Source organism: Prinia subflava, chromosome 4 (genome assembly GCF_021018805.1).
Source record: "Prinia subflava isolate CZ2003 ecotype Zambia chromosome 4, Cam_Psub_1.2, whole genome shotgun sequence".
In the NCBI taxonomy this organism is placed as follows: Eukaryota; Metazoa; Chordata; class Aves; order Passeriformes; family Cisticolidae; genus Prinia; species Prinia subflava.
Genome location: NC_086250.1, coordinates 73,684,520 through 73,707,654, shown reverse-complemented (window position 1 = coordinate 73,707,654; position 23,135 = coordinate 73,684,520). Strand labels below are relative to the sequence as shown.

Below are 23,135 nucleotides of genomic sequence, written 5' to 3'. Positions count from 1 at the left end.
CAGCTCGGGGGGCGCCTGGCCGAGGTCGCCATGGGGGGGGCGCTGGCCGCGCTGGCCTTCGCCGCCCCCCCGAGCGGCCGCGCCCCCCCCGGCGGCCCTCCCGAGCCCCCCGAGGGCGGCGGCGGGCGGGGCCCGGGGGAGGAGGCGGGGGGGCCCCCCGAGTCCCCCCTGGACGTGGACGGGGACCCCACGGCCGGGTACCGGCCCCCCTCCCCCATCGACCTGCGCCGCTCCATCGACGAGGCCTTGGGAGCGCCGGGAATGTTCCGCGCCGGGAACGGCGGCATCGGGGGCCTCGGGGGCACCGGGAGCACCAGGATCGGCGGCACCGGGAACGCCGCGGGCACCGGGAGCACCGCGAACGGTGTGACGGGCAGCACCGGGAACGGCGGGAAAAGCAAGAGCAACGGGGTCAGCGCTCGGGGCAGCACCGGGAACACCGAGATCAGCGTCATCAGCACCGCCGGGAGCGCCGGCAGCGCCGGGAGCACCGGCACCACCGGCACCAGCACCACCGCCTTACCGGGGGGCGGCACCTCCGCCATGCCGGGGGTGGGCGCCGGCAGCGGCGTGACCGGGATCGGCACAGCTGGAACAGCTGGAACGGGCGCCACTGGCACGGCGGGGGGCGGCACAGCTGGAACAGCTGGCGCTCCTGACACCACCGGCAAACCGGGAACCGGCGGCAAACCGGGAACAGCCGGAACACCCGGCACGGCTGGAACAGCAGGAACACCTGGAACAGCTGGAACACCTGGTGCTCCTGACACAGCCGGCAAACCTGGCACAGCTGGAACAGCTGGCACAGCGGGAACTTCTGGTACAGCCAGCAAAGCCGGCACCGCTGGAACAGCTGGTACAGCTGGAACAGCTGGAGCTCCTGACGCAGCCGGCAAACCCAGCACGGCCGGAACACCTGGCAAACCTGGAACAGCTGGAACACCTGGCACAGCTGGAACAGCCGGGACAGCTAGCACTCCTGACACAGCCGACAAACCGGGAACAGCCAGAACTCCCGGCACCGCTGGAACACCTGGCACTCCTGACACAGCCAGTAAACCTGGCACCGCTGGAACAGCTGGCACCGCTGGAACAGCTGGCACTCCTGACACAGCCAGTAAACCTGGCACTGCTGGAACAGCTGGCACCGCTGGAACAGCCAGAACTCCCGGCATAGGCAGCAAACCTGGCACAACTGGTGCTCCTGACACAACTGCAAAACCCGGCACAGCTGGCAAACCCAGCACAGCTGGCACACCTGGCACAGCTGGCACACCTGGTGCTCCTAACACAACTGGAAAAGCCGGCACAGCTGGCACAGTTGGTGCTCCTGACTCAGCTGGCACAGCTGGAACACCTGGCACAGCCGGCAAACCTGGCACAGCTGGCACACCTGGCACACCTGGCACACCTGGCACAGCCAGCAAACCTGGCACAGCTGGCACACCTGGCACAGCTGGAACACCTGGCACAGCCGGCAAACCTGGCACAGCCGGTACACCTGGCACAGCCGGTACACCTGGCACAGCTGGAACACCTGGCACAGCCGGCAAACCTGGCACAGCCAGCAAACCTGGCACACCTGGCACAGCGGGGACAGCTGGAACACCTGGCACAGCCGGCACAACCAGGGACAGCAAAACTGTGACACCAGGAATTGGCACCACCGCCACCTCTGGGACAGGGACACCGGGCACCACCAGCACCAGCGGCACCCCTGGAACACCTGGAACACCTGGAACACCTGGAGCACCGGGCTCTGGCACGCCTGGCACATCAGCTCCCAGCACCTCTGGCACAGCTGGGACACGGGGGCCTGGCACCCCCGGCACCCCCGGCACCCCCGGCACCCCCGGCACCCCCGGCTCGGGGGGTCCCAGCAGCTCCGGCCCCCGCGGCCCCCCCACCGCCCCCCGCCCCGCCGGGCTGTCCCGCACCGCCTCCTGCGGGGGCCCCTCCGGGGGCGGCCCGGGGGCGCGGGGGGCGGCTCGGGGGGGCGATCCCGGGGGGGCCGGGGATGCCCCCGAGCCCCGGGGACCCTCCCGGGAGGGGCCGACCCCCAGCACCCCCCCGCAGGGTGCCCCCCGAGCAGCGCCACCCCCGCTGCGGCCGTCCCAGAGCTGGGCTGAGGGGAGCCCCCGGCCCCCCCTGGGCCCCCACGCCCCCGGCGGGGGGACCCCCGCGCCCCCCGGGGGCGGTGACGGCCGCAGCCCCGGCAGTGACACCATAGACTTGTAGGGCGCGGGGTGACCCCCCTGCGGGGCAGCGGAGAGACCCCGGCCCGGCCCCCCGGCCGGGGACACCCCAGGACCCCCTCAGCAGACCCCAAGTCCCTGAGACCCCAAATAAGGGTGATAACCTCGGGACCCCCAAATTCCTGAGACCCCCAAGTGCTGGTGACAATCTGGGGACACCCCAGGTCCCTGAGGCGCCCCCACACGGGTGACATCCCGGGGACCCCCCCCCACGTCCTCGAGACCCCCAAGTGTTGTTGACAATCTGGGGACCCCCAAGGTGCCCCCCGGTCCCCGAGACCCCCAAATACGGGTAAGAAACTGCCCCTCCCATGTCCCCGAGACTCCTCCAAGTGCTGGTGACAACCTGGGGACCCTCCCAAGTTCCTGAGCCCCCCAAATGCTGGCAGTGACCTGGGGATCCCCCAAGCCGCTCCTTAGGACCCCCGAAAAGGGGTGACAACCGGAGCCCCCCCATCCTCGAGACCCCCGAGTGCTGGTGACAATCTGAGGGCCCGCCCCCAAGTTCCCAATCCCCCCAGAGAGTGGTGACAAACTGCCCGCCCCAGCTGAGCCCCCCAAGTGCTGACAATGACTTGGGGACCCCCAAGCCGCCCCCCAAGTCCTTGAGACCCCCAAATACGGGTAACAAAGTGCCCCACCCAAAGCCTCGAGCCCTCCAATTGCTGGTGCCAATCTGGGGACCTCCCCAGCCGTCCCCCAAGTCCCCTAAGTGCTGGTGCCAATCTGGGGACCCCCCCAATTCCATGAGACCCCCAAATACGGGTAAGAAGCGCTTCTCCCATGTCCTTGAGCCCCCCAAGTGCTGGTGCCATTCTGGGGACGCCCCAGACGCCCCCTCAGGTCCCTGTGACCCCCCAATACGGGTAACAAAGCGCCCCCAAGTCCCGGAGACCCCCAACTGCTGGTGACGACCTGGGCCCCCATAAACTCCCCCATGCGCCCCCGTTCCCCCCACACCGTGTACCCAATAAAGTGCCACGTGCGAAGGATGTGTGTGACCCCCTGAGCACCCCCGGCGCTGGGGCGGGACCCCCGAGCCCCTCTGACCCCCCAGCTCCAATGCAGGACCCCCGTCCCTGGAACGGTACCCCAAGGGCCTCTCGACCCCCTTCCCGCAGGGTGGGACCCTCCCGAGCCCCCAGGAACCCTCTGGGCTCTGATACGGGACCCCCGGTCCGCTCTGCCCCCCGCTCCAGGGCCCCCCGTCCCCGCCCCGGGACCCCCGGTGTGCCCCCGCCCCTCGGTCCTCCGCGCCGCCGGGGGGCGCGCTAACCCCGGGTCCTCCGCGCCGCCGGGGGGCGCTAACCCCGGGTCCTCCGCGCCGCCGGGGGGCGCGCTAACCCCGGGTCCTCCGCGCCGCCGGGGGCGCGCTAACCCCGGGTCCTCCCCGGGCGCCGCTCCGCCCCGCTCCCGGCAGCCCCCCTGTGCCAAGATGGCGGCGCCCGAGCCCCGCACGGTGCTGGTGCGGGGCCTCCCCACCGGCGCCACCGCCGCGCTCCTGGAGCGGCTCTTCGGGCACCTGGGGCCGCTCCGCCGCTGCTTCGTGGTCACCGAGAAGGGTCCGCGCCGGGGGGGGCCGGGGTGCAGCGGGAACCGGGGTTTGGCGGGGTCTGAAGCTGTCTGGGAGCGAGCTTGGGGGGCTGCGGGGGCTGGGACCGGGGTCTGGGGGGGCTGCGGGGGCTGGGACCGGGGTCTGGGGGGGCTGCGGGGGCTGGGACCGGGGGCTGGGGGCTTGGGAGGGCTGTATGTGGGATTTGGGAGCTGAGGGGGGCCGGGCCCGGGGCTGGGGGGGTCTGGGGGCACGGAGGAGTTTGGGGCTGGGGGCTGAGGGGGTCGGAATTTGGGGGTCTGAGGGGAGTGGGGGGGCCTGGATTGCGATTTGGGGGTGTCTGGGGGGATGGGAGCAGGGTCCTGGAAGGAGGGATGACATTTGGGGCTGGGGGCTGGGACTGGGGGGCTGGGGAGGGACATGGGGGAGGCCTGGGCTGGGGGGGAAGGACTGGGGGGGCCTGGGAGCAGGAATTTTGGGGAGCAGGGATTTGGGGGAGCAGGGATTTGGGGGAGCAGGGATTTGGGGGAGCAGGGATTTGAGGGAGCAGGGATTTTGGGGAGCAGGGATTTGGGGGAGCAGGGATTTGAGGGAGCAGGGATTTGGGGGAGCAGGGATTTGAGGGAGCAGGGATTTGGGGGAGCAGGGATTTGGGGGAGCAGGGATTCGGGGTGCAGGATGGGGACGCTCAGCAGCCTCCACCGTGGGGGCTGGGGTCAGGGCTGGTTTTGGGGTCTGTGCGGGGCTGGGGGTCGGTCCCTCACGCCCCCCACCCCTCACACCCCTCCCGCCCGCAGGGTCCCCGCGGTGCCGCGGGTTTGGCTACGTCACCTTCTCCCTGGCCGAGGACGCGGCGCGGGCGCTGCAGGAGCCCCCCGAGCTGGGCGGGCGGCGCCTGGGGGTGACCCCGGCCCGGCCGCGGGCCCGGCCCGGCGCCAAGGGGCAGCAGAAGGGGCAGCAGAAGGGGCAGCAGAAGGGGCAGGAGAAGGGGCAGAAGGGGCAGGAGAAGGGGCAGAAGGGGCAGGAGAAGGGGCAGAAGGGGCAGGAGAAGGGGAAGGGGCCGCGGGCTGAGGAGGGGGAGCCCCCCCCGGACCCTCCCCGGCCCAAGAAGCCGCGGGGCCCCTCCCGCAAGGCGCGGCTGATCCTGCGCAACCTCAGCTTCCAGGTGAGGGGGGGCATCGCCCCGGGACCCCCTGAGTGCCCCTAATGTCCCCCGGGGCCCCCCAGTGCCCCCCGGGGCCCCCCAATGCCTCCCAATGCCCCCCCGGCCCCCCTGACCCCCTGTCCCCGCAGTGCTCCGAGGACGAGCTCCGCGCTCTCATCACCCCCTTCGCCCCCGTCCTGGAGCTGAACCTGCCCCGGAAGCCTGGTGAGACCCCCTGAGCCCCCCTGAGCCCCTTGGGGTGCTCCCACAGCCCCCCCCGGCCAGGGGCTCAGCCTGGGGGGCTCTGGGGGGTCTCTTGCAGACGGGACCCTGAGGGGCTTCGCCTTCGTCCAGCTCCGGAACCTCCGGGAAGCGGCCAAGGCACTGCGGGGGCTCTACGGGGCCCAGCTGAGAGGTTTGGGGGGTCCTGGGGGGTCCTGGGGGGCTCAGTGGGGCCCAGCTGAGAGGTTTGGGGGGTCCTGGGGGGTCCTGGGGGGCTCAGTGGGGCCCAGCTGAGAGGTTTGGGGGGTCCTGGGGGGTCTTGGGGGGCTCAATGGGGCCCAGCTGAGAGGTCTGGGGGGTCCTGGGGGGACCCAGCTCTGAGGTGGGGGCGCCTGGGGCTGTTTGGGGTCCTGGAGAGGGCTCGGGGGGCCTCAGCTCTGAGGTTTGGGGGCTCCTGGGATTAAGCAGGGGGTCCCTGGGGGGTTGGGGGTGCCGGGGGGGGTCTCTGGGGAAGGGGCACAGGGTGGGGGGGTCCGTGGGGCACGGGGGGCTCTCAGAATTTGGGCTCTGACCCCCCCGTGCCCCCCAGGGCGGCCACTGGCTGTGGACTGGGCTGTGGCCAAGGACAAGTACCAGGGGACTCAGGGAGCCCCAGAAACGCCTGGTGAGACCCCAGAATTGCCCCCAAATCCCCCCCATGCCCCGTGTGAGGGGCTGGGCCTGCCCCAGGGCCCCCCGGGGGTTTGGGGGGCACAGGGGTGACTGTGGCCCCCCCTGTTCTTACAGAGGGGCAGGAGAAAGGGAAGGGCAAAAAGGAGAAAGAGAAGGAGGAAGAGGAAGGGGAAGAAGAGGAGCATGAAGAAGAAGACAAAGAAGAAGAGGAGGATGAAGAAGATGAAGAGGAAGAAGAGGAAGAGGAGGAAGCAGCTGCCCAGCCCCCCCGGCAGACCCCAAAAGGAAAATCAAGGATCATAGCTGGGCTGAGGCAGAGGAAGAAAAAGAAGGAGGAGGCTGAGGAGGAAGATGAAGATGAGGAAGAGCAGGAGGAAGATGAGGAAAAAGAAGAGGATGAGGAAGATGAAGAAGATGAAGAGGATGAGGAAGGTTTGTTGTGTACTGGCAGACGGGGCATGGCTGGGGCTGGGGGCTCCTTCTGGGGGGACTTTTGTGGGCTCAGGGGGGCTGGGGGCGCTCCTGGGGGTGCTCCTTGGGGGCTGGGTTTTTTGGGGAGTCTGTGGGAGAGGTTAAGAGGGGTCTGGGGAGGTCTGAGGGAGGGGCTTGAGGCAGTCTGAGGGGTCTTCCAGGGCTTGGGGGCATTTCTGGGGGTCTGGGGGTGCCCCTGTGGGATCTGGGGATGTTTCTGGGGGTCTGGGGGTGCCCCAGTGGGGTCTGGGGGTGCCCCTGTGGGATCTGGGGATGTTTCTGGGGGTCTGGGGGTGCCCCTCTGGCCCCCAGGTGCCCCAAGCCCCCCCTTGCAGAGGAGCCCCCCCGGAAGCGCCGGCAGCGCCCGTCGGACGTGGGCGAGGGCAGGACCGTGTTCATCCGGTGAGTGGGGGCGGGGGGACCCCCGAGGGCCTGGGGGGCTCCCCCGGGCCCCCCCTGAGCCCCCCGCCCCCCCAGGAACCTCTCCTTCGACACCGAGGAGGAGGAGCTGGAGGAGAGCCTGGCCCAGTTCGGGGCCATCTGCTACGTCCGGCTGGTGCTGCACCCCAACACCGGGACCCCCAAAGGTGGGATGGGCTGGGGGACAGAGACCCCCAAAGGTGGGATGGGCTGGGGGGACAGAGACCCCCAAAGGTGGGATGGGCTGGGGGACAGAGACCCCCAAAGGTGGGGATGGGCTGGGGGCACTGGGACCCCCAGAAAGGGGGGAGGGTGCAGGGGGATCTGGGTGGGGGCTGCACCCCAGAGGTGGGGGGGATACCTGGGGGGATCTCTGGGAGGGTCCCAGAGGGGGGTCTCAGGTTTTAGGGGTTTGCATTTTTGGGGAGGTGTCCCACATTCGGGGGTGTCTGTCCCACATTCGGGGGTGTCTGTCCCACATTTGGGGGTGTCTCTCCTGTATTTGGGAAGGGCCACGTTGGGAAATGTCTGCCATGGGTTGGGGGACATCTCGTATTTGGGGTGGGCCCCAAATCTGGGCTGTTTCACATTTGGGGTTGGCTCCCACGCTGGGGGGTTCCCCTGCCTTGGGGGCTGATCCCCTCCCCCTGACCCCCCTCTGCCCCCCAGGCTCTGCCTTTGCCCAGTTCAAGACCCCCGAGGGGGCCCAGAAATGCATTGAAGCTGCTCAGGAGGGGGCTGAGGTGAGGGGGGACCCTGGGGGGCACCGGGGACCCCCAGGGGTGAGGGACACCAGGGCCCCCCTGGGGCACCAGGGGTCCTGGGGTGGCTGGGGCGGCTCCTGGGGGAGTTTGGGGTTTTGGGGCAGGGTTTGGGTGGGATTGGGCAGGGTTTGGGGGTCCTGAGGGGAGTTTAGTGGGGAGGGTCTTGGCAGGTTTTAGGGGCAGTTTGGGGTTTTTCGTGGGATGGGAGTTTTGGGGAGAGCCTGGGGGGTTCTGAGGGGGTTTGGGTGGTTTGGGGGGCTGCTGTGGGTTTGGGGGAGGCTTTGGGGCTGTCTGGGGTCCCGGCCCCCTGACCCCGCTGTTGCAGGGCGGGGGGCTCCGTGTGGGGGGGCGGCTGCTGCGCGTGGACCCCGCCCTGAGCCGGGACCAGGCCCGGGGGCTCCAGGGGGGCTCGGGGGGCGCCCGGCCCCGCGGCGGCACCAGGAACCTGTACCTGGCCCGGGAGGGGGGTGAGTCAGGGGCAGAGCCCCCCACACACCCCCAGCCCTCCCTGAGCACCCCCTCCCTGCCTGAGCCCCCCAACCTCCCCATCCTCCTGGACCCCCGGGCTCCATTGTCCCTTCACCCCCAAATCCCACAGCCCCTCATTCTCTCTGCCCCCTGTGCTCCAAAATCCCTCCCAAACCCCTCACGCCCCCTCTTTTTCTCCAAGCCCCCTGACACACTCATCTACCTGGATTCTCCCATCATCCCCTGACTCCCCAAATTCCCCAAATTATCCAATTTCCCCATTCCCAGCCATCCACGCGGGCTCTCCCATTCCCCCAGAGCCCCCTGAGCCCTCCCAAATCCCCCTGTCCCTGTCCCCAGCCCCCCCAGATCCCCCTGATCCCTTTCCCCATTCCCAGCCCCCCCAGATCCCCCTGATCCCTTTCCCCATTCCCAGCCCCCCCAGATCCCCCTGATCCCTTTCCCCATTCCCAGCCCCCCCAGATCCCCCTGACCCCTTTCCCCATTCCCAGCCCCCCCAGATCCCCCTGATCCCTTTCCCCATTCCCAGCCCCTCCAGATCCCCCTGACCCCTTTCCCCATTCCCAGCCCCCCCAAATCCCCCTGTCCCCATTCCCAGCCATCCGCCCGGGCTCCCGCGCTGCCGAGGGCGTCAGTGACTCGGACATGGCCAAGCGGGCGCGGGTGAGTGGGGCCTGTGGGGCCCGTGGGGCTCCCCGGGGGGATTTTGGGGGTGCCCCCGCTGACCCCGTGCCCGCAGTTCGAGGAGCTGAAGCGGCGGCGGCTGCAGGACCCCAACGTGGCGGTGTCGCGCACGCGGCTGTGCCTGCACAACCTGCCCAAGGCGCTGCAGTCGGCGCGGCTGCGGGCGCTGCTGCGGGGCCTGCTGCGGGCCCCGGGCGGGACAGCGCCCCGCATCAAGGAGGTGGGGCTGGGGGACCCTGGGGCCCTCTGCGTGTCCCCCTGCGCCCTCTGCGTGTCCCCCTGCGCCCTCTGCGTGTCCCTTGGGTCCCTGCGTGTCCCTTGGGTCCCTGTGTGTGTCCCTGTGTGTGTCCCTCTGTGTCCCTGTGTGTCCCTTGGATCCCTGTGTGTGTCCCTGTGTGTGTCCCTCTGTGTCCCTGTGTGTCCCTTGGATCCCTGTGTGTGTCCCTGTGTGTGTCCCTTGGGTTCCTCTGTGTCCCTCCGTGTCCCTTGGGTCTCCCTCGTGTTCCCCTGGGCTCTGGCGGGTGGAGGTGATTTGGGGGTGATTTGGGGCTGCAGGGGAGTGGGGGATCCCCCCAGGATGGGTTTGGGGTGCAGGGGGAGGTGGGGGTGTCCCTCCTGTGTCCCCTGGGGGGTGTTGGGGTTCTCCAGGGGGGTGTTGGGAGGTTTTGGGGTGACCCCATCCCCACATCCCAGGGTGTAGGGGTGGGTTAGGATCACTCCAGGGGAGTTCAGGGGGTCCAGGGAGGTTTTTGGGGTGACCCTTCCCTCCCACAGTGCCAGGTGATCCAGGAGCTGTGGGGGTTTGGGGTGCCCTGGGTGGGGTTTGGGGTGCCCTGGGTGGGTTTGGGGTGACCTGGGGGGGTTTGGGGTGACCCGGGGGGGTTTGGGGTGACCCGGGGGATGTTTTTGGGGTGACCCCTCCCTCCCGCAGTGCCGGGTGATGCGGGAGCTGCGGGGCCAGGGCCAATCTTTGGGGTTCGCCTTCGTGGAGTTCGAGGAGCACGAGGAGGCCCTGGGGGCCCTGCGGCGCCTCAACAACAACCCCGAGCTCTTCGGGGCCCACAAGGTCAGCAGGGGCACCCCAAATCCGCGGGACCCCTTCCTGAGCTACCCCCAGCATTCTGGGGTACCCCCGGGATTTCCTGGGGGTCTTGGGCTGCCCCAGGGGTTCTGGGGCTTCTCCTGGGTGGTTTGGGGTTTCCCCGGGTGTTTTGGGGTGTCCTGTGGGTTCTGGGGTGTCCCCGGGTGTTTTGGGGTGCCCCAGGGGTTCTGGGGTGTCCCCGGGTGTTCTGGGGTGGCCCCCGGTTTTGGGGGTGTTCCTTGCTACCCCGTGGTGTTTCACAGGGAGGTGTCTGGGGTCCCCCTGGATTTCAGGGTGCCCTCATTGTTAGGGTGTCATGGGGTTTTGGCGAGGTTTTGGGGTCACCCTTGGGTTTTGAGGATGTCCCCAGTGCTCGGGGGGTTTCAGGGTGTCCCCACAAGTGTGGGGTGCTGGGGTGTCCCCCGTGGGGGTTTGGGAGAAGGATCCTCTTGGTGCTGGGGTGTCCCCCTGTGTCCTGGCGGGGGTTTCAGGGTGCACCCCGCTGTCGGGGGCTTTGGGGTGCCCCCTTGGTGTTCGGGGTGTTTTGGGGTCCCCCCTCACGGTGCTGGGGGCGTTTCGGGGTCCCCACGTGCCCCCCCAGCGCCCGATCGTGGAGTTCGCGCTCGAGGACCGGCGGAAGCTGCGGCTGCGGGAGCAGCGGATCCAGCGGGGGCTGGTACGGCAGCCCCGAGACCCCTGAGCCCCCCGGGGGAGCCCCCCGAACCCCCCGGGGGAGCCCCCTGAGCCCCTCTCCCCCTGAGACCCTCGGGGGAGCCCCCTGAGATCCCCTGCCCCCTGAGCCCCCCTGGGAGAGCCCCCGAGCCCCTCTGCCCCTCGGGGCAGTCCCCCGAGCCCCTCTGCCCACCTGCCCCGGGCCAATCTCCCAAGCCCCCTCTGCCCCCAAGCCCCCTCTGCCCCCAAGCCCCCTCTCCCCCTGGGGGAGCCCCCTGGGCCCTCCCCTCTGCCCTCCTCTGCCCCCCGAGCCCCCTCTTCCCCTGGGGCCCCTATCCTGACCCTCTCTCCCCACAGCTCAAGGCCAAGGCCAAAGCCAAGGCGGGACCCACAGACCCTCCCCAGGCACCCCCGGATCCCCCCCAGGGGCCCCCAGAGCCCCCCGCGGGTTCAGGGGGGCCCCAGGCCGCCCCCAGGTCCCCCCCGGGGGCGCCCCCAGGTGCCCCCTGGGCCGGGTTCCGCACGCAGGGCCCGGGGCTCAGGGGGGCTCCCGGCGCCCCCCGCACCAAGGTGCTGGCAGTGCCCTCCCACCGCGGCCCCAAGATCAGGTGAGGGGGGCCCTGTGCCCCAGCCTTTAGCCCCCTTTTCTCCCCTTTGCCCTCCTTTTTCTCCTCATTTCCCTTTCCTTTTTCTCCCTTTTTCCCTTTTCCCCCTTTTTTGTTCCCCCACTTGCCTCCCCCCTTTTTGCCCTCCTCTTTTACCCTTCCCCTTTCCTCTCCTTCCCCCTTCCACCCCTTTTCCTGCCTCCCTTCCCCTCATTTCTCCCCCTTTTCCTTCCCCTTTCCCTCCCTTTTTCTCCCCCATTTCCCTCCCTTTCCCCTCCCTGGGGTCTCTGTCCCCTGGGGCACCCCGGGCTGTCCCCCACGTTTCCCTTTGTCCCCAGGAAACGGGACAAGGGGAAGGCTCAGCCCCCCCAGAAGCCCCCCAAGCCCCCCAAGGCCCCCAGGGCCTCTCGGCGTCAGGAGAAGCTGCGGGTGCGCCCCCCCCAGGTAGGGATTTGGGGTCCCCCCGGGGTGGTTTGGGGTCCCCCAGGGTGGTTTGGGGTCCCCTGGGGCTCGGTTGCCCCCAGCCCTGGGGTTCGGGCCCCTCTCACCCCCTGTGTCCCCAGGGCCAGCGGCGGCGCCGGGGGGGCCCCGGGGCGGCCGAGGCGCGGTTCCAGGAGCTGGTGGAGAGGTACAAGAGGAAGATCCTGGGCAGCGACCCCCCCACGGCCCCGGGCTCCAAGTGGTTCGAGAGCTGAGACCCCCCAGCTCTCCAAAACCCCTCTGGCACCCCAAAACCCCCCCAGGGGTGCTGGGGGTCCCAAACCTTACGGGGGGGGGGGGTTTGGGGTGCTGCCCCCACACGTCTGGGGGGTTTGGGGGGTGGGACCCAACCCTGGGTCCCCCCTGGCCCCCCTGGGATTTGGGGGCGCTTGTCCCCCCCCCGTGCCTCTGTGTCTTCCTGGGTTTTAATAAAAATGGGTTTTTTGAGGAAAATTTGGCCCCTTGGTGTCACCTCCCACCTTGGGGACCCCAAAACGTCTCCCCAGGGATGGGAGGGCAGGGGGGCCCCGGGAGGGGTGGTGGAGACCCCCAGGGGGGTCCCGTGAGTTTCGGGTCCCCCAGGTCTCCCCCGTGTCCCCCCCATCACTTCTCCCCATCCCCCAATGTCCGCGGGTCCCGGCTGAGTCACGGTGGCCCCGTGTGGCCCCGTGTGGCCACGGCTGGTGGCCACGAGCCTCGGGTGGCCTTGGGTGTGAGGGACGTGACCCGGGGGTGGCCCTGCCCCACAGCCACCCCCGGCCACCCCCTCCCGGGGTGTCCCCACCGCTGGGGGAGGCAGGGGGGCTCCGGGCAGGGACTGGGAGGGGCCAGGCCAGCGCTGCAGGGGACACCGAGGTGACACTGTCAGTGACACCCGCGTGTGACAGCCGTGTCCCTGTCCCCCTCATCCTTGTGCCCCGTGTCCCCTTTCCCCCAGCCTTGTGCCCCCTTCCCTTTCCCCTTTGTCCCCCTTGTTCCTCTCTCCTGGGCTCCCCATTCCTTTTGCGCTTTACTGGGGGTCCAAGCCACTCCCTCGTGTCCCTCCATGTCCCCCCCTGTCCCTCCATGTCCCCCCGTGTCCCCAGCTCAGCTGGAAGTGTCGGGGTCACACCAGGCCAGGGGGGAGCCCGGGGGGATGGCAAAGCCACCAGCGAGTCATCAACTGCCACTGAGTCACCGGGGCCGTGTCCCCAAGTCACCCCTGGCCGGGGGGACATCCCAGGGCCCCACAGTCCCTTGTCCCCAGGTGCCCCCGTGTCCCGGGGGGTCCCTTGTCCCCAGTGCCCCTGTGACACTGCAGATCCCGGTTCTCGGGGTTCCCTTGTCCCCGTGTGGCCGCTGTCCCAGAGGTCCTTTGTCCCCAGGGACCCCATGTCCCAGGGCTGTCCCTGCTCCCCAGGGAGTCCCTTGTCCTTGGGGGTCCCTTGTCCCCAGAGTCATCAGAGACACGAGTGAGGCTGCTGGAAAAGGGGCTTTAAATTAAATAAATTATTAATAACAGTAACAATAATAAGAATAATAACAGGAATGTAGAAAAAAGTGCTGGCAGCAGCTGGAGTCACTCCGGTGCCTGGGGACACGCGCGGTGTCACCGGCGAGGTCCCGGTGAGGTCCTGGTCCTGTCTGAGGCTCCTGAGAGATCCCGGTGAGTTCCTGGGAGTGTCCGTGTGGACGCGGGGGGGTCCTGGGGGTGTCCGCGGGGTCCCGAAGGTCCCTAACACGCGGGGACCCCCTCGAGGCGGGCGGCGACCCCCTCCAGGCAGCCGCGGAGCCGCGCCAGGGCCACCCCGGCCACGGTGTGCGGAGCCTCGGCCAGCGGGGCGGGGGGCGCGGCGGGGGCGTCCCGGGGCGGGGGGCAGCCCAGCAGGGCCCCCAGCACGGCCAGGAGGCTGCGCAGGTTCTCCAGGTCGTTGGACACCTGGGCCAGGCGCGGCTCGGCCCCGGCCAGGGCCCCCAGGAGCCGCTGGAAGAGCTGCAGGCGCTGCGCCGCCCACCCCAGCCCCGGGGGGACCCCCCCGTCCGGGAGCGCCCCCTCCGGGACCCCCTCCAGACCGGTGACGCGCAGGGTCAGCGGGAACAGCTGGGGGGGCACGGACGCGGGGGTCAGGGCAGGGGGGACACCCAGCCAGCCTTGAGGACCCTCACTGGGGACTGCAGTTGGGGGCACAGAGCCCCCCCGGCTATGGGTGTCCCTCCCTGGGGACCCCAAACACTCGGGGCACAGACACCCCCCGAATCCCCATCCCTGGGGGTACAGACCCCCAGTGCCCCCCAACCCCATTTGGGGGTCACAGACACCCCCCCTCCCTGGACATGCCTGATTTGGGGTCCCCACCCAGCCCCAGGTGTCCCTTCCTGGAGACCCCCAAATCTGGGTACGGGATCCCCCCTTGGGAGACCCCCTGGGGACCACCCCCCCCTCAGGACCAGCCCCCAAATCTGGGTGTCGCCCCCCCAGCCCCCGTGGGTGTTCCCCCAGCCCCCGTGGGTGTCCCCCCCGGCTGTCACAGCCGTGTCACAGCTCCAGCCCCCTCCCCCCCCGTGGTGTCCCCGGGGTCCCCCGGGCCGGGGTCACCTGGAGCTGCTGCAGGCGCGTGCTGAGGGTCCGGGTCAGGGCCCGCGCGTCCTCCCGGACCCGCTCGAGCCGCACGGGGCGACCCCCGGCCCCCGCCACCGCCACCGCCCCCGCCAGGCACAGCAGCGCCCACAGCGACCCGCCGGGACAGCGCATCCCGCCGGCCCCTGGGGACGGGGACACGGCGGTCACCGGGACAGCCCCGGACACGCGGGGGGCGCCGGCAGAGGGGGACACGCGCGTCACCCCCATCCCCGGGGTGCCGGAGGGACGGGTGATGTCACCAGCGACGGGACAGGGGACACGGGCAGGGACATGCGGGAAGTGGCGTCGGTGGCACAAGGACTCCCGAGCCCTCGTCACCGTGTCGCGGTGCCACCGTGTCCCCGCCGGCACGTGCCGCTCGGGCCGTGTCCCTGAGGCCTTCCCGGAGCCCTCTGGCACCTGTCACCAGGGCCACCACGGCCCGGCCGTGACCACGCGGGTGACAGTGACAGCGCGGGCGGGGCCAGGGGAGGGGCAGAGTGGGCGTTGGGTCCCCAGGGTTGTGTCACCTCCCTGGGGACCCTGTGCCCTCGGTGGGTGAGGCACGGCCACTGGGGTGGCCTTGTCACCCGCTTTTGAGGATAAGGGGGACATGGAGACACAGGTGACACAGGGATGAGGGGACATGCAGGCGGAGGGGACACGGAGTACACGGGGACATGGGTGACACAGGAACGGGGGGGACATGGGAGTGGGGGGACACAGGGATGGGGGAACACGGGGCTGCGGTGGTGGCACGGGGCCAGGGGACACGGGGAATCCGAGGGGACATGGGGACAGTGCCACTCACCGGAGCCTCGCACGCACTCGCTGAGCCTGGAACGGGACGGTGCCGGGTGACGGAGGGACACGGGGACCCCCAGCGCCACCACCCCACCGGCCAGGGCGGGGAGGGCCCTTGGGTCACCCCCAGTGTCCCCGCGGGGCTGGGGGACACGGCTGGTGGCACTGCCACCACCTCGGGGACAGCAGGGGCCGGGGGGACAATGACAGGAATCGGGGGGTGCCCGGACCCCCCGGGACAGGGTCCCCGCAGGTCCTCTGGGGAGGGGGGGACAGGAGGGGCCCCCGGGGCTGCACCCACAGGGCCGGGGGTGACACAGCCCGGGACCCCCGGGGTGAGGGGTCCGGGGGGGATGGCCCAGGGTGGGGGTCCCCGGGGGGGTGGGGATGTCCCTGTGCAGGGGTGTCCCTTTGGGGGGGTCGGGGTGTCCCGAAGCCGAGGTGGTTTTCTGGGGGGGGTCGCGCTCACCTGGTGGCCCCGCGGGTCCCGTCGGTCGCGGCAGCGGCTCCATCGCGCCGCGCCCCCTTTATAGCGGCGGGGCCGACCCCAAAGCGCTGCCCGCCCCCCCCGCCCCCCGCGCGGCCCGGGCCGTGTCCGAGCCGTGTCCGGCGGGGGCCCCGAGGGGACGCGGACGCGCGGGGCGGGGGGTCCGGGATGGCTGGAACCGGAGCGGGGGTCCCGGAGCAGGAGGAGCGCGGGGGGTCCCGGGGCGCACTGGGGACACCGGGCTGGCTGCAGCGGGGTCCCGGGGACGCGCCGGGCTCCGGGGGGCTCCGGGGGTCCCGGTGTCCCATTACGCCCCCGTCCCGCCTCCCCCCCCCCCGCGCATACGTGCCCAGGTGAGCGCGGCCCCGCGCGTGGCGGTGACACGTCCCCCGCGCGCCGTGACAGCGCACACGCGCCCGTGTCCCCCCCGTGTCCTCCGTGTCCCTCCCCCTGTCCCCGCCGTGTCCCCACAACCCCCCCCTGTATCCACCTTTGTTATCCCCGTGTCCCTCGTGTCCCCACACACCTCCGTGTCCCCTCATCCCGTGGTGTCCCCCCTGTGTCCCCACCGCGTCCTCACGTCCTTCGTGTCCCCTGCTCGTGTCCCCCCAGACCCCGTGTCCCCGCGTGCCCCCCCGCGTCCCCCGGTCCCACGTGTGTCACACACGCACCTGGCACAGGATGGGGACAGGGACAGCAGCGATGTCCTCGAGGGTCCCAGGTGTCCCCAGGGATGCCGGAGCCCCCAGACCCGTGTCCCCCCTCGTCGGGGACACCGCCAGGGTGACACAGGGGGTGCGGGGCTCTGTTGGGGGCACGGGGGACCCCCACACTGTCACTGGGGGAACAGAGTGGTCCCTGTCCCCACCACCTGTCCCTGCCACCACCCCCGGCCCGGGGTGTCCCCTGAGGGCGGGGTGTCCCCAAACCGTGTCCCCGTGGGAGTCCCCAGGCCCCGGGAAGGGTCAGGGTCCCCAGGCGGGGCTGTCACCGCGTTAGTGACACCGGCGCTGGTGTCACCTCGGTGGTGACACTCGGCAAACACTGTGGTGGCCCTTCCGGGAAGGCCGGCGGTGACACTGGTGACACCAGTGCCCGGCAGCCGCTGGCAGGGCCCCAGCTGCCACCGCTGGGACACCGGGGACACGCAGGGTTCCCCGCAGCCAGCACGGTGACCTGGGTGACGTCACGGCTTGTCCCCTCCCAGCTGGCATCCCTCGTGCCCCGGTCCCTGCCAGCGTCTGTCCCCGGTCCCTGTCACCTCCCGGGCAGCACCTCTTGTGTCCCCAAACCCTCCCCCAAGCCCTGCCACCGCTGTCCCCTCATGCCCCCATCCCTGTCCCCATGCCAGTGTCACTCACACCCCCATCCCTGTCCCCAGCCCGTCCAGGGACCCGTCCCCACCACCGAGTGCCACCAGGGGGTGGCACTGCCACCAGGGCCCTCCCCCGTCACCGGGCAGTGACGGGGACCCAACCTGGGAGCACTGGGGACCTGTTGTGCTCCCCGGCTTGGTGGCACCCCCAGTGTCACCCCCCAACCCTAGGCTGTCCCCAGTGTCACCCCCTCGGTGGTCCCCAACCACGCCCTGTGGTGGCCTCGTGCCCCCATTTCTGTTGTCCCCGCAGCACTGCCCTCACAGCGTCCCCACAGTGTCCCCACAGTGTCCCCGCAGTGTGCCCACAGTGTCCCCAGTGTCCCCCTGTCCCCTGGCCGGGGGTTTGATGTCCCCACACTTACCTGGGGTCCCGCGGGCCCCGCTGGCTCGGCCCCCCGCGGATGCTTTTTGGGGTAAGGGCTTCCTGGCTGGGGGAGGGACAGCAAGCCCAGACCGCAAAAAGACCCGAGAGGGACAGGGACGGTGGCCCCGCGGTGGCACCGCAGTGACAAGGGAGCAGGTGACAAGGAGGGACGATGATGGGGACCCGAGGAGTCCCTGGGGACGGGGCCTGCGGTGGGACACGGCCCCCGTGCCCCGAGGTCCCCGCCAGCCCCAGGCTGTCCCCTGTGCTGGGGGGGACAGGGGACACTGCCACCCCTGTGTGCCACCCCCCGTGTGCCACTGCCCATGTGCCACACGTCACTGCCACGTGTCACCTGTCACGTGTGCACTGCTGTGGCACTGGCACCCCTGAGAGGTGGCACAGGGGGACAGGGACGTGCCACAGAGTGATGGGGACATGGCACAACGTGATGGGGCTCTGGCACAGGGATGGGGGGATGGCAGAGGGACAGGGAGGTGGCACAGAGTGACAGGGACACAGCACTGAGTGATGGGGATGTGGCACAGCCCAGCGGGGACACGGGACAACATGGAGGAGATGTGGCACAGAGCAGCGGGGATGTGGCTGTGATGGGGATGGCACAGAGTGACAGGGATGTGGCACAGAGGGACAGGGATGTGGCACAGACCAGTGAGGACTTGGCACGGAGTGACACGGATGTGACACAGACCCACGGGGACATGGCGCAGAGCGATGGTGACGTAGCACAGAGTGAGGTGACACGGCACAGAGCAATGCTGATGTGACACAGAGTGATGGGGACACGGCACAGACCACTGAGGACATGGCACAGGGTGACAGGAACATGGCACAGGATGAGGGGACATGGCACAGAGCCACCATGGCATGGGACAGAGCAGTGCCCCCAGCTCCTGCCAGCACGTCCTGGGTGTCCCCGGGCTCCTGTCCCTCAGCCACCAGAGCACCCAGGGATGGCAGGAGGTCACCAGAGGAGCTGGTGCTTGGCGTCACCGGTGGGGACGGTGCTCGGTGTCACTGCAGGAGCCAGTGCTCAGTGTCAATGGTGGGCCCAGTGCCCAGTGTCACCTCAGGAGCCATTGCTCGGTGTCACTGCAGGAGCCGTCGCTTGCTCAGTGTCACTGTAGGAACCATTGCCCGGTGTCACCTCAGGAGCCATCGCTTGCCCATTGTCACCACAGGAGCCATTGCTCGGTGTCACCTCAGGACCCATCGCTCGGTGTCACCGCGGCTGCCAGGTCTGTCTGTCCCCCTGCCCTGCAGGGACGTGGCCTGTGACCGATCCCATCCTCGGTGGCATTGGCGAGTGGCAGTGCCCGAATGTCCGGGGTGTCCGAGCCGTGTCCGGGGCTGGGGACAGGACAAGCCCGTGGCTCTGAAGCTCTGTGGCCGGGCAGTGGCCCCGTGGCTGCTCCGTGGCTCTGTGCATGGTCACTGTCCCCGTGGTCAGTCAGTGGCTCTGTGGCCAGTCCATGGCAATGTCCCCAGCTCGGGGTCCCGGTGGCATGGGTGTCCCCAGGGGCCTTTGTGGGGACCCCCCGTTGGTGGCACACCAGGATCCCCGGGGCAGCTCCAGGGCTGGTGCCGAGGTGCCACCCCGGGGACGGCAGGGAGCGGCTCCGAGGCCACCAGGGGCTGGTGGCTCCTCACTGGCGTCATCTGGGCCTGGGCTGAAGTGTCACCATCACCTGCCAGCAGTGAACGTGTCCCTGCTGAGCCACGTCATCCCCACCCTGTGATCCTGCTCCACCCCGTGTCTGCTCCCCTCCCTTGTCCCCTTCCCCATCCCATGTCCCCTTCCCCATCCCACCATTATCTCCATCCCCCAGCCCCACCCCATGTCCCCGTCCCCATCCCATGTCCCTGTCCCCACCCGTCCCCACCCTGCAGCCCCAACACGCCAGGACAGGGATGGTGACATTTTGATGGCTGCCACCCCAGACCCAGCTCCAGCCAGAGCAGGACAGGCTGGGGGGACACGGCCAAGGCCAGCGCTCCCTGTCACACTCCAATCCTGGGGGACATGGCCAAGGCCACTGCTCCCTGTCACCCCCCGATCCTGGGGGAGCCCCGTTTGGGGGGATGAAGGGGACAGAGGGGACATCCCTTGGTGGCTGTGCCGGTGGGCACTTGGGGGTGGCTCCCCTTCACCCGGGGGTCCCCCAGAGCTTGGGAGGGGCTTGGAGGGGACCAGGAGGGGACACAGAGGGTCCTTGAGCAGTGCCAGCACCAAGTCGACCACAGGGGGACAGTGACAGTGACCGTGAGTGGCACAGACCTTTCCAGATCTCCGAGGGTGGTTTTGGGGTCCCCTGGGTGGAGAGGGCGGTGCCACCTCCCGGGGGGGCTCGGTGTGACCACCCCAAAGGCAGCTGCAGCTGAGGGACCCCTGGTGACATCCTGGGACAGAGGGGACAGGGAGGGGGCAGGGAGAGGCCCCCGGGGGTGTCATGGGGGGCCCCTGTAGGGCCTGGGGGGGCTGTGGGTGCAGGGGGGCACCCCGGGGTCAGCACGGGGTGGGTCCTGGGCCATGAGAGAGGGGACACGGCCGGGGGGGAGCCGGGGCAAAGTGGGGAGGGGTCACAGGGTGGGGCGGGGCGGGGACAGGCAGCTCTTGTGGCGCCGGGGGGTTTGGGGTCCCGGGGGGCTGCAGGGGGCGAGCTGAGGTCCCGGGGGTCCTGAGGGGCTGCAGAGGGGTCCGGGGCTGATCGGGGGGTGGTTCCAGGGGTCCCGGGGGGCTGCAGAGCGGGGCCCGGGATCCGGGGGCTCCCGGGATGCTGGGACGGGGCTCGGGCCCGAGGAGGTCCCGAGGGGGCTCTGGGGGGACCCCCCCGTGCTGTGCTCGGCAGGGCGGGGGTCCCAGGACGGGCCGGGCGGGGGTCCCCAGGTGTGGGGGGGGATCCCCGGGGTTAGGGGGGGATCCCCGGAGTAGGGGGGGATCCCCGGGGCTGGGGGTCCCCCATGGGCGGGGCGGGGGCGACAGGGGGATCCCGCCCTCCCCCGGGCCCCTCGGTCCTACCTGGAGCTGCGGCCGCGCTGCGCTGGGGGCGGGGTCCCGGGGGTCCCGGGGGGTCCGGGGGGTCCGCGGGGTCCCGGGGGGTCCCGGGGGGTCCCGGGGGGTCCCGGGGTGCGGGGGGGGCCCGCGGCGGCCGCGCGAGCCCCGGCGGCGGCGATTGACCCGCATTGACGTCACTGCGTCATCAGGGTTCCCCTGGAAACACGCGGGGGCTAAAAATAGCCCGGGGGGGGCGGGGGGGCGGGGCGGGGGGCGGCCCCCCCTCCCCCGCGTCTGCCGCTATTCTGGGGACACGGCGACAAATATAGAGCGGCCACTCCCGCACGGGGACACCCCCGCGGGGGGGCGGGGGGACACGGGGGGCGGACACGGGGACACCCCGGGGGGGGGCACGGGGAGACGGACATGGGGACAGCGACAAGGGAGGGACACGGGGCTGCCACCACCAGGGTGGGGGGGGACAGACACGGGGACGGCGAGAGGGGGCACGGTCACAGGGGGAAGGCGACAACCGGGGAACAAGGGGACACCGGGACAGGAGGACATGGGGACACCGGGAGGCAGGACAAGGGGACACCGGGACAGGGGACATGCGGGTAGTGGGACATGGGGACGTCAGGATATGGGCACACTGGGACACTGGGAAGTGGGGACACTGGGACACTATGGGGACACCGGAACACGGGGGTAACTGGGACACCGGGAAGTGGGGACACTGGGACACTGGGAGAGGGGACACTGGGACACTGGGAGAGGGGACGGGGAACAGGAGGAGGGGACGGGAACTGGGCCGGGCGGGGACAGGGACGGATGGGTCGGGACGGTCCCAGCTACACTGGGATTGTACCGGGACAGGGCTGTACTGGGACAGGGCTGTACTGGGATGGGGCTGTACTGGGACGGGGCTGTACTGGAATGGGGCTGTACTGGGATGGGGCTGTACTGGGACAGGGCTGTACTGGAATGGGGCTGTACTGGGATGGGGCTGTACTGGGACGGGGCTGTACTGGGATGGGGCTGCACTGGGACAGGGCTGTACTGGGACGGGGCTGTACCGGGACGGGGCCGTACTGGGACGGGGCTGTACTGGGACAGAGCTGTACTGGGATAAGGCTGTACTGGGACAGAGCTGTACTGGGGTGGGGCTGTAATGGGATAAGGCTGTACTGGGGTGGAGCTGTACTGGGGTGGGGCTGTAATGGGATAAGGCTGTACTGGGGTGGAGCTGTACTGGGGTGGGGCTGTAATGGGATAAGGCTGTACTGCGGTGGGGCTGTACTGGGATGGGGCCATACTGGGATAAGGCTGTGCTGGGGTGAGGCTCTACTGGTGTGGAGCTGTACTGGGATGGGGCTGTACTGGGATGAGTTCATACTGGGATGGAGCTGTACTGGGGTGGGGCTGTAATTGGACAAGGCTGCCGTGGGGTGAGTTTGTACTGGGGTGGAGCTGTACGGGGCTGGAGCTGTACTGGTATGGGTTTATACTGGGATTGGTTTATACTGGGATTGGTTTATACTGGGATTGGTTTATACTGGGACAGGTTACACTGTCCATTCCACCGGCACTGGTCCATTCCGGGATGGGCTGTACCGGCACTGGGCCATACTGGGATGGGTTATACTGGGATGGGCTGTACCGGCACTGGGCCATACTGGGATGGGTTATACTGGGATGGGCTGTACCGGCACTAGGCCGTACTGGGATGGTTTATACTGGGATGGGCTGTACCGGCACTGGGCCGTACTGGGATGGTTTATACTGGGATGGGCTGTACCGGCACTGGGCCGTACTGGGATGGTTTATACTGGGATGGGCTGTACCGGCACTGGGCCGTACTGGGATGGTTTATACTGGGATGGGCTGTACCGGCACTGGGCCGTACTGGGATGGTTTATACTGGGATGGGCTGTACCGGCACTGGGCCGTACTGGGATGGTTTATACTGGGATGGGCTGTACCGGCACTGGGCCGTACTGGCCGCGCTGTTCTGTGTTTGTCGTTCCGGTCGTTCCCGCCAGGTGGCGCCATTTCCCTTCCCTTTCGCGCCAACGGAGCCCGCCCAGTACGGACCAGTACGGACCAGTAGAGACCAGTACAGCCCAGTACGGACCAGCAGAGACCAGTACAGCCCAGTACAGACTGGTACGGACCAGTACAGCCCAGTACGGACCAGTAGAGACCAGTACAGCCCAGTACGGACCAGCAGAGACCAGTACAGCCCAGTACAGACTGGTACGGACCAGTACAGCCCAGTACGGACCAGTACAGCCCAATACGGTGCAGGAGTGCTCAGTACCCTTCTGCACCATCCAACGCGCACCAACAGATGCACACCTGCACCTGCAGACCCCCAGAGACCCCCAGGTACACCTGGAGCCCTCGAGGGACCCCCGGAGATCTCCCAAACCCTTCACAGGCCCCTGCCCCCCCTCCCAGATGGAGTCAGAAACGCCCCGGGCCCCATAAAGCCCCCCCGAGCCCCCCAAACATGTCCAGAGACCGCCCGAGTCCCAGAGCCCTGGCTGGGGACAGGGACAGGGATGTGGGACAGGGGACAGCCCCCTCCCCCGCCCTGTCCTGCCCTCCCCCTCCCGTTAATTACGATCGTTGCCCGGCGTTAATTATCGATCGCGTCGCTCCATGTTAATTGGCTTCGGATTCAATTAGCGCTGCCCCCTCCAGCCCCCGCCCCCCCAGAATCGATCTGCGGCGCGGGGACAGCGGGGACAGCGCGGGGGGGCACCCACAGGGACCCCGCGGGGTTGGGGTGACCCCGGGGTCGGGGTGCAGCGGAGAGGGGAGCCGGGGGCTCCTGTGGGGACATTTGGGGTTCAGGGGCAGGGGTGGCTCTGGGGGTGTGGGGCCATGAGTGGGACCAGAGTTGAGGTTCAAGGTCTGGAGCTGCTTTGGAACCCAAGTCCAGGGGCAGGGTGGGGGTCCAAGGTCAGGGGC

The 23,135-nt window shown here is 69.6% G+C and overlaps 2 protein-coding genes and 1 long non-coding RNA gene across 4 annotated transcripts; 1 reads left to right on the top strand and 2 right to left on the bottom strand.

Annotated features, from left to right (window-relative positions):
* Positions 1-3,666: 3,666 nt before the first annotated feature.
* Positions 3,667-11,964, top strand: RBM28 (RNA binding motif protein 28). The gene is made up of 17 exons (XM_063397218.1): positions 3,667-3,817; positions 4,605-4,972; positions 5,101-5,176; positions 5,274-5,366; positions 5,763-5,837; positions 5,960-6,277; positions 6,652-6,718; positions 6,794-6,903; positions 7,406-7,479; positions 7,826-7,967; positions 8,588-8,652; positions 8,729-8,893; positions 9,605-9,739; positions 10,356-10,430; positions 10,784-11,034; positions 11,370-11,475; positions 11,595-11,964. The coding sequence occupies exons 1-17, from the start codon at positions 3,691-3,693 to the stop codon at positions 11,724-11,726; spliced, it is 2,379 nt and encodes a 792-aa protein (XP_063253288.1). The 5' UTR covers positions 3,667-3,690; the 3' UTR covers positions 11,727-11,964.
* A 1,238-nt stretch (positions 11,965-13,202) lies between these two features.
* LEP (leptin) lies at positions 13,203-16,220 on the bottom strand. Of its 2 annotated transcripts, XM_063394968.1 has the most exons (5): positions 16,073-16,220; positions 15,384-15,629; positions 14,922-14,947; positions 14,087-14,253; positions 13,203-13,591 (listed from the first exon to the last, which is right to left on the bottom strand). In XM_063394968.1, exons 4-5 carry the CDS (start codon positions 14,240-14,242, stop codon positions 13,226-13,228), a joined length of 522 nt encoding a protein of 173 aa, XP_063251038.1. In that variant the 5' UTR covers positions 14,243-14,253; positions 14,922-14,947; positions 15,384-15,629; positions 16,073-16,220; the 3' UTR covers positions 13,203-13,225. The 2 variants fall into 2 exon arrangements, with proteins under 2 accessions (XP_063251038.1, XP_063251037.1); XM_063394967.1 differs by lacking the exon at positions 16,073-16,220 and having other exon boundaries at positions 15,384-15,820.
* Positions 16,221-17,920: 1,700 nt separating this feature from the next.
* On the bottom strand, positions 17,921-20,280 carry LOC134549421 (uncharacterized). Its single transcript, XR_010080101.1, has 2 exons — positions 20,184-20,280; positions 17,921-18,852 (listed from the first exon to the last, which is right to left on the bottom strand). It is a non-coding gene; the product is annotated as an uncharacterized LOC134549421 (long non-coding RNA).
* Between the last annotated feature and the right edge of the window lie 2,855 nt (positions 20,281-23,135).

Excerpts from the sequence above, each read along its gene's own strand:
- LEP (XM_063394967.1), bottom strand. The coding sequence starts at position 15,709 with ATGGGACACCGGGACCCCCGGAGCCCCCCGGAGCCCGGCGCGTCCCCG. Across the intron at positions 14,948-15,383 it reads GGGACCCGCGGGGCCACCAG|GCTCAGCGAGTGCGTGCGAG; the intron begins GTGAGCGCGACC and ends GTCCCGTTCCAG. Across the intron at positions 13,592-14,086 it reads CGCGCCTGCAGCAGCTCCAG|CTGTTCCCGCTGACCCTGCG; the intron begins GTGACCCCGGCC and ends GTGCCCCCCCAG.
- RBM28 (XM_063397218.1), top strand. The coding sequence starts at position 3,691 with ATGGCGGCGCCCGAGCCCCGCACGGTGCTGGTGCGGGGCCTCCCCACC. Across the intron at positions 6,904-7,405 it reads CAACACCGGGACCCCCAAAG|GCTCTGCCTTTGCCCAGTTC; the intron begins GTGGGATGGGCT and ends TCTGCCCCCCAG. Across the intron at positions 7,480-7,825 it reads CTGCTCAGGAGGGGGCTGAG|GGCGGGGGGCTCCGTGTGGG; the intron begins GTGAGGGGGGAC and ends CCGCTGTTGCAG.